General features: G+C 34.5%; 1 protein-coding gene across 2 annotated transcripts; it reads right to left on the bottom strand.

Moving 5' to 3' along the window:
- Positions 1-220: 220 nt before the first annotated feature.
- LOC103440715 (CDPK-related kinase 7-like) lies at positions 221-6525 on the bottom strand. Of its 2 annotated transcripts, none has more exons than XM_008379415.4 (11): positions 5481-6525; positions 4731-4858; positions 4071-4112; positions 3840-3948; positions 2686-2764; positions 2303-2599; positions 1745-1857; positions 1229-1336; positions 1087-1152; positions 805-972; positions 221-716 (listed from the first exon to the last, which is right to left on the bottom strand). In XM_008379415.4, the coding sequence occupies exons 1-11, from the start codon at positions 5967-5969 to the stop codon at positions 579-581; spliced, it is 1737 nt and encodes a 578-aa protein (XP_008377637.3). In that variant the 5' UTR covers positions 5970-6525; the 3' UTR covers positions 221-578. The 2 variants fall into 2 exon arrangements, with proteins under 2 accessions (XP_008377637.3, XP_008377644.3); XM_008379422.4 differs by having other exon boundaries at positions 1087-1149.
- Between the last annotated feature and the right edge of the window lie 6504 nt (positions 6526-13029).

The following is a 13029-nucleotide window of genomic DNA, read 5'->3' as shown; positions in this document are numbered from 1 at the left end:
ATATTGATCGTTTTTCAACTTTACGAACCAAACTGATGAATATATTAATTTCAAGAACCATTTACGATAAAATTTTGTTTATTTATTACTTATTTTTTATTACTGAAAAGTGAAAGCAATAATTGGCCCTTGGCTTGGATCCTAAAACTTGCAAATTTGGTATAAAAAGTTGATCTACTTAACATTAGGCTTTGAAGAAACTAGCAATCTGACATGATAGTTTGTGCAAGATCACAGGAAGATTTTATTAACAAAACTATATTGATAAAGACCACAAAAGTAACTCCAGTTTACAACAGGACAGCTTTGTAATCTGTAAGGGTAAATCCTAAACGCATTCTGAGATCTACCCACTCTCACCTGTACAACCCTCCTCTAACCTTATCAAGGAAACGAAAAGCCGCCTTTGTACAAGTTAGAGGGAGGGGAAACGGAAAGAAAAAATGACACGAGTATGTGCTCCAGACCCTCGTAAAATGAAGTTCTCCAATTAAGCACAAATTTTGTCACCTAGGGACGTTCGAGGTCATCGAGAATAAGGATGGTGGAAACAAGACTTCATGTAGACCGGTTCTAGTTCAAGCCTTCTGAAATGTGCGCGAAGAAACTCCATGCAGTAGTCTGACAAACCCCAGAAAACTGAGCTTGCCATCTGAGTGTCTTATCCAGTCCTGGAGAACAACATGAACTGGTACTGACGGGCTAAGTCCTAATTCCTGATGAATTTCAAATTATAGGGAGAATTCAGTTACCACAAAGATGGTTTTAATGTTTTATTATTTTATTTACTGTGAGAGAGCATACCGTGGCAAGTTCCTCTATCATTATTGGTCTGTTTCCGTCCTTCTCAAACAGCTCGTATGCTCGCCTTGCATGATGTTCCCAGCTCTCCATCCCCTCCAGCTGATACACACTTATGGCAGATGCACAAAATTCTTCGAAATCCAGCTTTCTATACCGAATAGAACTGATCTGCATGATACATATTTACGACCACACTCAGCTACAATTATTATTTTACCTGACTGGGGAGATATAGTTTTGATCAAAGATAAACTAAAGAGTATCCAAATTTAGCGACGTTACCATGTTGACGTAATCTAGAACCAGCGAATCCTTCATGGCATCGGTTGAGTTCCTTGTTAGACCCTGCTGATATACCAATGTTAATTGAAATGACTTCAGAGATGGTTAAATAATAGAAACCAAGTAAAGAAAAAGTGCCAACCATCTTGAAGTTCTGCATAGTGATGAACCCACTTTTATTTGGCCCTAACAATGTAAATTGGTCCCGGAGATAAGCCAGCTGTGCCACACTTAACGTCTTTGCAAGAGTCTGTCAAAACAGAAAGAAAAAAATAATTCACTCCATTTTTCATTGCTTTGAGAAGTGTCAGATATTTACACTAATGACCCTGACAACCGGTACAATGTTTAGGCTAATCCAAAACCTCAAATAGAATAGCTCGGCTTCAACTCAAGAAAAAAATGCTAAAGCAACTGCCAAACCAAAGAGACACCACAAGAGACATTCAAATAGTATTCATGAAGCGAAAATGATGAAAAAGGAAGAGGGTAAAGAAAGAAAATAGAACATTAAGGTGTCACTACTCCATAGTTGTATCACAATAGTTGCAATATTTGGGATATTTCAATTTCAGTCAAATCCAAGACATACACATAAAAGAGAAAAAGATGAATAAACATAAAAGAGAAAAAGATGAATAAACTTGTTACTGCATACCCTTAATGCTGATTTTCGTAGAGCAGATGAGCATATGTAAGCTTTAACAAGTTTGTACACTATCATATCCATCGGTATCTTGACCTCATGATAATTGGCTAACCATGGATGACCTGAATACAAAAGTTGGCTGTCAGCATCCAAATTTCTAACCAAATTTTGAATTTATGACAAAGAAAATGACACCCATCACACCACCCTCGGAATAGATAGACAATAATAAGATCTGGCTTCTCCAATTAACATTCAAATGGGGAGTAACAGTTGCAATCTACAGTCCAAGAATCTCAAGGCCGCTCATATTCAAGAGGAGCCGAAAGCCTGTCACCTTTAGGATTAGCAACTGGCGCCCTCCATTTGAACTTCAAATGGAGAGAACCCTTTTATAAAGAAAAAAGGCCAGAGTTGTCATTTTAGAATGTGTTTCACAAAGGATTGACACAAGATGGAAAAAAAAAAATGGATATAAACAAGTTGTCATCATAAGTACCCATTCGTAACATAGTCCTAAAATGGGTGATAAAAGAAGGGGCTTAATAATAAGACTCGGTGACTTACATAGAGCCTGAGCCGCGGTTAATCTCTTACGGTAGTCCTTGTTCAGTAGTCTCTTTACAAAATCTATTGCATCAGATGATAAAGAAGGCCAAGGAGCTTCATCAAAGCTCGGATCAGCCTTTAGTACAGCTCGAAAGATGCCAGACTCGGTCCGGGCCCAAAAAGGTCGGCTTCCACACAAAAGGATATAAGCAATTACACCGATACTCCACATGTCTGCTTCTGCCCCATATGACCTATGTAGAACTTCGGGAGCGACATAGTATGCACTTCCTACAATATCATTCAACCTCTCATCTGCAGAAACTTAAGTATTAGAACCCAATGGCCTTCAAAATTAACTAGAGTAAGATATATGCTAGGTAGCAGTCCTCCATCCCAACCTGGTTTTACATAGTCAGAGAGTCCGAAATCAATGGCTTTCAACGGGGATTTCTCATCGCTTGAAGTAAAAAGGAAATTCTGGAACAGAAAAATATCAATTCGGGGTCAAGAAGAGAGAGAATAAGGTATAAATAAGGACAAATAAATAATTTTTTTTATCTATCACATTATTTTTCAGACCAGAAAGGAAATTTCAACAATCAAGATTACACGTGTATATCCAGAAAAGGAAGAAAATTACCATCATATGAACTAAATCATATTAAAGAAGGCATGGATACAGTTAGAAAAGAATCATATGGGTTTTTAAATGGCAGTGGTGCAGGATGTGAGATGTCTCTAAATCGCAATAATTACAGCCAGTCGCTCCTATGACACTCCCAGAAAAATCAAATAAAACAAAAGAGAACATTAGAAGTACTTTTAATGCTTTTTTCCACATTAGATAACAAATAAACTTCAGCAATTCTTGTTCTGCTTTCTTTCCCACTTAGCAGATTGAGTGGTTCAAAATAGAAATCAGTAAAACCTGTAATGCAATTCTCTTTCTTCTTCTTCATTTACCAAAGTCTATAAAGACATCCTTTATATCAGCAGATTTCCCAAAAAGTTTTGATAGAGCCATTAGGTTACTTCTTCCCCAAGGAAAACGATTTTCTGAATCATTCTTCAGCCAAATTTCATTTCTTAGTGAACTCTAAAATAACGGAAATATAAAATTTAGAACTATGTTTGTTACGATAAGATATCAGTTAATTAAATATGAAAACAAATTGTCATTGCATAACCAATTAAAGTTGGTCAAAGAACAACAGCTAGAGCAATATTTAGATTAATTGCTTACACCGGCATTGCAGCACTACATATCAAATTTTAATGACATGTAAAATCGAGTGCTACAAAGAAAGTGAGAGTAAAAATCAAACAATTTGAATCTAAAGAAATCATAGGAAAGAAGTTTCGGAATTCAAGATATTTTTCAATGAGCAAAAGTGATTGGTGACCTTCAAATTTAAGGGTAAAACAGGAAAAGTTATTATTACAAATACTTTTAGTTATTATTTTACTTTTTAAATCAATTTTGAGTATATGCAGCTGCCACAATAAGGTAGTATGAACGGACTGCTAAAATTATGTTTTATGAATGAACTACCTCTGGCTTGAGGTCCCGGTGAACTACGCCCTGGAGATGACAGTAGGCAGTTACGCTTAAAATCTGAACCATAACAGCCTTTGCATCAGCCTCAGAATATTTTCCATCCCTTGAGAAGAGAAATGAAAACTTAGTGAGTTTTGAAGATACAGAACAGGCTAGTGACTTTCCATAGAGAAAGAATTGTGTTCTTTTTTGTGGCACAAAAGAAAAACCTATTAGAGCAGGTACCTTGAAAGTATGCTATCCAGCAGTTCACCTCCCTTGCACAATCTGGAGAAAATAACATTGAGTATGCTCCAAAATCTTTAAAGTCTAAATTGTGGCATCACATGCCCTATTTCTATACATAAATAGTGTTTTCCTTTAGTAGTATATGATATCCAGCCAAAAAGGGAAAAAAAATGAATCACCTAAATGATTCAGCACTTGCTACTAGAACTGCTCATTACCCCAATAAAAATGATGTGCTTAAAGTGCCAAATCTGACCGAGTACTAAACTTATTCTGCTGGCCCATCTCTATATTTTAGAAAGCATCGGATTGATCATACCAATATCTTAATCATGGCCATATTAAAGTTACATTCAATGCACCATGTTTATGTAGCAAACATATTACAATGTTTATGGTGTCAACAAAGACACGCGCTAAAGCTAAGTCCAAGTTGTTTTTAAGGGGGTTCATATGTATGCAAGTTGCCGCATGTTCAACAGACAACTTTGGCACCAAATACATAACAAAAAAGGAGAAGATATTAGGGTAATCATATCACAATCTTAAAAGCTAGTAATTCTATTTAAAAAAAACAGAGAGAATAAAATAAGCCACAAGCATCATATGAAATGGAGTTAGATGCATATCCAGAGAGTTATAGCTATTACAACTTACTCCATCGCTACATAAACATTGTCATCGTCTTCATAGGCTTCATAGAACTGCACTAGGTTCTTATGAGTTAGAGCCCTTAGGATCTTCACTTCTCTTCTTACATCCTCTATACTAATTGCCGTGGTCATCTGCAGAAACATAACTCATTAGGCTAATGAAGTGGAAGGAAACATGGGTCCCCTAGAGATCCTCACATTGTAAGAAAATGACTATAGCAATAGAAAAAAGAAAAATTTATAAAGATTTTGTCTGCGTTGAAGTTTTGATAAAATGTCATTACCATTACTACATACTTACAACTTTCCTTCACATCAAGCCAAACAATATAATGGTCCTTCGCTAAGAAAAAGTACTAAAGCTATTAGGCACAATACTGCGAAGCTGCACTGGCTTCACTACGAGTGAGCACCAATTATACATTCTATATCATACTCAACGGACAAACAAGTAGAAAACATGCAACAGTTCTGATATTTCCAGCACAAAGCAACACAGTCAAAACTTAATCAAAGCCTGAGATGTTAAAGATAGCGACAGAGTTCGATAAATTTGTAATATAGGATTAGGAGGTATGGCCTAAAAAACATTAACAACAGGAAATTAAGGTCATATACATATTGGACAGAAGCAATACAATCAAACTCCTATCAGAACTAAGACAATTCAGTTATGAAACTGCATTTGAAACAATAACAGAAAACAGAAACGTAGTTATTCAATAACAAAAGACATAAGGCATGAAAATCCGACCTTTGACTTTGGAATAACCTTGACAGCCACATCCTGGCCCTTCAAGCTTCCCTTCTTGGCCTTGGCACAGCAAGTATACCCGAAATGTCCTCGCCCCACCTCGTCACCAAGCTCATAATGGCTTCCAAACTGTTTTGAAAACCCGAAATTCTTGTCCAAGGCAACCTCACACTCACTTCCTTCAGGGATTGAGGCCTCATTGGGCTTCACAGAGCCGTGCCTCCGAGCAAGCAATGCCCGAATGTGTTTCGCCGGCGACGGAGGCGGGAATGGCCGCTTAAATAACCGCAGAGGCGTGGAGCTGACGCTGGAGTTGGCAGGAGAGTTCTTGAACAGACTTGGCAATGGACTTGGGCTGTAAAATGGGAAGTTGGAGGATTTTGAGGACTGGGAATTGGGTGCATCAAAAGCCTCGTTTTCGCCTGGAATTGTAAGGTCTTGAGAGTGGGGTTGTGGGTTTTCAGTGGGTTTTCCATGACAGAGTCCCATGGGTTAACAGCAGAGCTCCAAAAGTACAGTGAGTGAAAAAATATAATTTACAGAGAATATATTCAAGGGAAGGGAGAGAATTCTTAAAGCAGAAGGACTGAATTGATCAACAAAAACCCAGAAAGGATATCAATCAAACTCCCAAGGAATTTGTAGAGCAAAAGAGAGATGCCCAAGAAGATTAATCTGAGAAACTAAAGGGAAAAGCAATGCAACTTTTTTGTGATGATACAAACAATGACTGAGAGTCTGAGAGAGAGGTGATGGGTGAAAAAAAAAACTGAACAGGAAGGAAATTGTAGGTGAGGAGGAAAGGGAACTGATGGTGGGAAGCACAAGCAAAGGGAAAGAAAACCCAATAAAAGAAAAATTGCAGGAGGAAGGAAGGAATAAGATGAGAGGGAAAAAAGAAAGTGGGGAAGAAGATGCTTGGCAGAGGCAGCAAGAAAAGAAAAGGTAGGAAAAAGGAAAAAACCGGATTCCTCCTTTTTCTGCTTTATGTAAGCTTTTACTGATATTGGTTTCTACGTGTATGTGGCAATGTCACTTTATTCTTAGTAAACTCTTGTACAACGGATTCACTTTTTTGTATTATGTTGCGTCTTGATCTAATACTTTTAATTTACATTTAATATTATGAAGATTTTTTTACAAGTTGAAGTCTCTACCACCTCACATGTTGATATTAATTTTCGTATCAACATCTTTTCTTTTTTTCTTCCTTTTTTTTTATCCCTCTCAACAACCCTCTATTGGTGTCTAATAATAATAATTAATAATAATGAATGATAATTATAGAGAGAAGTGGGGTTTGGGTTTGGGTTTAAGTTTGGATTCTTCCAACCTGTCGTTTTCGATCCCTAAAAACGAAGATAGATATGTTACCTTGTAGTTTTCTGGGTAATATTTTTTACCCAGAAAATTTAAATTTTAACCCAAAAAACTGATGTTTAGCTAGAAATTACTAAAGAATGAATTTAAGATTTTTTTTTCTTAAAGTAACTATTTACAAATTAAAAATTATGTAGAATATTCTAATTTAATTTTATGAACATTTTAACCTAAAAATATTTAGATTCCAATAAATATTGAAAAATCATTAAACCGGGACCATAAAAGTTGTGGAACACTATGAGAAAAAATTAAACACATGAAAAAAAAATTAATTATTTTAGCCATTGGATTTAAATTTGGACTTTTTACCATTGAATTTAATCATATTAGATTTTAGCTGTTGGATTCAATGATTTTATAAATATAAAACTAAAAAAAATACACATATATGGTGGGCTAGCCAGCCCACTAACTTAGGGGAATTCTAACCTAAATTTGCCTCATAATTGAATTTTTAGTTAAAATTTTAAAACCATATTTGGCTCAAGGGTTGAAGCAAGTAGGGGTAAGTTTAGAACCTAAAATTTGAGTTTTACTCTAAAGGTTGGAGTAGGTGGGGATTTACATTTCTAAATATAATGATTTTGAAGTACAAAATTATGGTTTTTATTTTTACAGACATCTAACATATTGTATGCCTCATACAAAATCCTCTTCATTTCTCTTAATATAAATATAAATTAGTGTAAGATACCGTCATATCAAAGGAAAAAAAAGAAGAAGCATGTCATACCATAGGAAAACTAATGAAAAAGGCTTGAAAACTTTGAATTTTAATGATAAGAACAAAATAAAGGGTAAAGTGAATAGTACCAGGTTTGACTTTTTAGTGTAAAAATGTAATTTTTCGTTAAAATGAACAATATTGTGAGCTTTTCATTAAAACTTCCATAATTGTTGTGGGGTTCATTGAAGTGAAGTGAAGTGAAAAAACTTGAAATAATTAATTAATATTTTCTAGTTTCTAGTCCTTCCAAATATAATCCCACACCAAGAAGAAACAAGCTAGTTTATTAGGTTACTCAATAGACTAAACACACCTAAAAGAAATCTTCATGGCCAATACGTACCACGCAGTGACGAATTCTGTCGTGATTATATTAAAGTCCAAATAACGACAAAGAATTTAAATAATCAGATTGGGAAGCTCTTTTTCCCAGGCAAATGGACAAAGAAGATGGATGAATATTTTGGATCTCCGAGATCACTTTATCGTGTTTGTTCATTGTACATTATCCGGTTAATTTTTATCTATTACTATTTGTATTTAATTTTAGATAAAAATTTTGAATAATTTCTAAATGAAAGATGACAAATGAATGTACACAATAAAATTAATTCTTGAGATTTTCTTAAAGAGAATCAGAATTGGATGATGCTATTATAAAGAAGATGATGTATTTTTGCTCCCTTTAGGCTTTATTGTACGGTGGAGCTCTGTGCAAAGACCAAAACAATTATTATTCCTTGATGCTCTCCTCTTTTACCCCTTCTTTTTCTATAGAATATAAACAAAGTTTGGTACATATAAAAACTCATGCTGGGTAGACTTGACAAATGGATCGGATTTGTTGAATTCGTGTTATTTTTATGTCATACTTGTTATTTTAACGAGTTATGTCGTATTAAATATATTATTTTTAATAAATTCTTAACATGTGATCCGATAGCGATCTGATTCGTTATCAACTCGTGTTATTTCATGTCGAGTCAAGGGATTGTGAAAAAAATTGTCTAAAGAATAAAAAGTTAGGAGAGAGAGAGTTGTTTGGTTGGTATAAAAATTGGATTATAAAATTGCATGTGGAACATGCAAGAACATGGAATGCAGATTTTTCCAAGCCATGCAGTGCTAGGATTGCTTGACTAAGAAGACAATGGTTGCCCATAATTTGGACAAATATTGATTGTTTTTTTAGAGCATCCAATACTTTATCTTATGTATGTGTACGTGTGTGTTGGTGGTCACCACAAGTCCAATGAGTTTTATTTGATTCTTAAAACTTTTTTATGCAATTATTATGTGAATTATGGCCATATGGCAACCTATCCATCTTGATTCTTGACAAACGAAAACTTGATTATGTTTGCAATGGACCTATAATTCGACTAATTAACATCGTTTGTTCTGAATTACAAAACGGAGATATTTATTTAATAATTTCACTATCATACGGCCAAATGTGGTCAAATATAACATTTTTTTTATTGCGTATATAAAATCGTGGGATGATAAATGCATTAAAAACGCCTATACTGTAACCGATCTCTAAATCTAAAGTCTAGCAATGGATTTATTTTTCTTTTTACAAAACAAGTATTTGTCGGTTTGCCTCTTGAACTTGTATAGAGCTACCAATTTCTCTCTTAAACTTAAATTTTAGCCGATTACCCCTTATCAACTTTTATAATTGGCAAATTTCTCCCCTAAACTTCAACTTTAGCCGATTACCCTCTAAAATTTTGTAAATAGCCAATTTCTGCTAGCGTTTTTAGATTTTAAAAATTTTCATCCAATTTTCGTCCATCCTATTTTTCTTTCTTTTTACCCCCATACAGTTCTCATGTGTTGTCTGCGTTCTCAAAATAGATGAAAAATTCGATGAAATTTATTAAAATCTAGCGTCAGGGGGAGAATTGGCTATTTACAAAAGTTTAAAGGATAATCAGTTAAAATTAAAATTCAATAGAGAAATTAGCTAATTATACAAAATCAAAGAAGTAATTGACTAAAATTAAAATCCATTAAAAAATATAGATCCATACAAATTGGGGAGCAAATCGATAAATATCCCTTTACAAAAAGGTGTAATAATAACAAGGTATTGGAAATTTTGTTAATGGCTTGAGAAATGTCACTGTTATCCTCACAATGTTAATTTGGTAGACCCCACTTTATCTTGAATACATGATTAATATTGAAATGTTAGGTCTTAGGTGACCCCCTACTACAAGCCAAGTCAGTTTTTATTTGGGAGTTTCTAATCATTCATTCCTCTCTTGCATTGTATGACCGTTTCTTCTCCACAATTTCCTTTGCTTTGGGGAGGGTGGGCGGGATGAGCAATCATCGCTAGCCACGTGTAGAAATGGTGCAGGCCGGTTTCTTTGACTATTCTCTTGCTTACAAAGGTTGGAGAGAGTGTAACCGGAACATTGGATGATACATCACGTGTTATTATACGAATGGTGAGATATATGTGTTAAAAAGTTAATAACTTAAAATATAAAATGTCCCACCACTTATATAAAATCACATAGTGTACCACTTATGTTCTGGTGACAATGAAAATTTTCTCCAAAGGTTGTGCTTTGTTCGGCTTGGACATTCATTGGGATTGGAGATTCTTTGGCAATGTATTCCTCTGCCACTTATTTGGATTAGAAAATTTAAGATGATTCTCAAAAGTGGAACTCTCTAGGGATTTTCTGTCACTCTATGTCCATAAACTTTTTGTCACTTTACGGTTTTGCACAATGTTTTACAGTGTTAACACGAAGATTGACATTAAACGGTAAAATGATAGAGAAAGCATAAAAAGTATCACTTTGAAACAGTCGCCTTAACATTTCTCGAAAAAGACATATATTGTATAATTTTAGGACGCATGTTTATATTGTAAGAGTATGACCTCTTAAATCAAAAAGTCGTACTCTCACCCCAAACATAAGTCCCTATGTTGCTTTACACAAAAGAACAAACATAAATAAAATTTAATTTTACATCAAGGAGTGCAACATAAATCAAGTCAACAATGGATCAATCACAATAAATTAAAACAGAATTTGTCATTAACAAGAATTTAATGTAAGACTTCTCACTTATAAAGGATAAAAAATATTACTCTACAATCACTTAGAAGTTTATAGTAGGATCAACTTTTACGTCAAAGCACAAAAATTCAATAAATTTTAATATTCAAATTCCACCTAACATCGGTGATTTTGTGGTGAAGAATAGAAGGGAATACACAAAAATTGAACCATTCGAACTGCTGCTTTGCTTTCGTCAATTGATATTTGAAACGAGAACGTCAATATAATGTTATTAATATGGTGATTTATAGTTGCAATATCATTGTTCACGTCATCCTAGTCACTTCGTGTATTGTAGTGGGTCACCTTCAACCCGCTTCTATACATTTCATCTGTCTGATTAAAATCAGACTCCACCTACAACCTCTGTATAAATCTCCTTCAAAAAGCGCACTCATTGTAGAAACGTCCAAATGGAAAACAAATTAGTGACAAGCTCTTTGAACACCCTAATTTGAGTCCGATTCACACTAATTCTCCTTTCTCCTAATAAAAAAGTTTAATCCACTAACAATATCGTTTTACTTGACAGTGACAAGCTGCCTTGGGCTAGTCTGGATCTTATTGGCCTTTTCTATACAAAGGCTTTAAGACAAATGTTAATGGGCTCTTTAGTGTAGTTTTGTCCAAATCTGAATAAATATGGGCCATAAACTAATGAGGGGCCTTTATGCGTCTTTTATTATATATTAGTATGTTATATGAGCCCGTTTGATATGGTTGGAATTCTGAGTTTTGGGATTTTGGATCTTACAAAATATTAAATTGGTTTATGCCCATTTTAACTATAATTTGGGCTCTAATGGTTTTAATTTAAATATGCAGTTTCACTTCAAATTCTTTTTTAACAAACGATATTATCTATACTAAGGAGGAGGGGAGGAGTTTTGTCTCACAATGGGCTAGCAATAATGTGGTTCAAATTCGCTTTTGGCGAGAATCAAACCTAAAACCTCTTATTTACAAGTGGAGGAATCCACTAGACCATAGTACTAAATGGTCACTTCAAATCTTAGATGAGTTATTTGTGGATATCTCTTTTATAAGGACCTTTAGATTCATATAGTGTAGGCCCCTTGTACAAAGGGATCCCCATTTTTTGAAAAAAAAAAAGGGGATTAGGTGTGGGGCCCACTTCACATCGAATTTCAACAATCCAAACTGTTTATTTTGTTAGTCTCGATTCGTAGATTATCCTTACAAAAATTCAATTCAATACGAAACAATTTGCCTATTTATTTATCAAGATCAAATTTCATTGTTTCTTATATAACATATTATTTATTTGTTTGTACTATACCCAAATTTACATTAGCTACTTTGATTATAATTATTTCTTCTCTTGCATTGTGTAGACACTTCAAGCACAAGCTTGGTATAATGCCAAAACCAAAAACAAAAACAAATCATTCACCCGGTGGGCATGTTGAAATATTGTCAAAGATTGTCCTAAATTCAGAGTTGTGCTTGTCGGTCCAGAAGTTGTCATGAACAGCACCCCTCTACACTCTTCACCCAATCATAACTCTATGCCTGATCATGACTCACATGTTCATGAAAGCGACACAGAACAAGTGCCGAAAGCAACCCCTGAACAAGGGTTGAGATCGACCTGTTATCTAATTAGGCTTACCTGATCCACGAAATTTTCCCCACTTCAAATATTACTACTAGCTTGTGCCAAGGTGTCTCTCCATGACTAAACGATTGGCTGAGTATTCTCCAACGACTGGACATTGATTCTTTGGTTCTTTTCCCACCAATTTTCTCAAGAAAAAAGGGTATGAATAAGATTCTACATTTATTGCAACTGCATCTCATTACCCGTAATTGGATTATGCGTAAGTTCAACCCAGCTAGAACACAACGTAACATCCTTCAATAAGCATCCAATTCGTACCTGCATCATTAGTCATTTTGTTGGAAACCAATTGGTTGAAACTTTGAGAGAAATATTGGAATGTGGTTGAAAGTATTTGAGAAAATATGAAATTGTGGTGTAAGGTAGAAGATAATGAGAATGTTTTTATAGAAAAGTAAAATCATTTTTTTTCAGATTTTTTATTAATTTTTTACATTTTTTATTAACTTAATTAATTTTTGCAGTTGGATTAAAAAAAATTGAAATCCAACCCTTCAGATTGTGCCACGTGGCACAACGGTAATATATCTATTTCTTTTTTCTTTTTTCCTTATTTTTAAAGGCAAATAATGTGGATCATTGATCTAAAATCCAACGGATAATATTATGCCATGTCATCTAGCCATTAGGGGGGGAGGTTTGAATTTTTTTTTATCGTCGCAAATCCAACGGTCCAAAAAATGTATCCGTTGAAATCCAACGGACGAG

The sequence above is a fragment of the Malus domestica genome, chromosome 14, assembly GCF_042453785.1.
Source record: "Malus domestica chromosome 14, GDT2T_hap1".
In the NCBI taxonomy this organism is placed as follows: Eukaryota; Viridiplantae; Streptophyta; class Magnoliopsida; order Rosales; family Rosaceae; genus Malus; species Malus domestica.
This window is presented reverse-complemented; position numbering and strand designations above follow the sequence as displayed.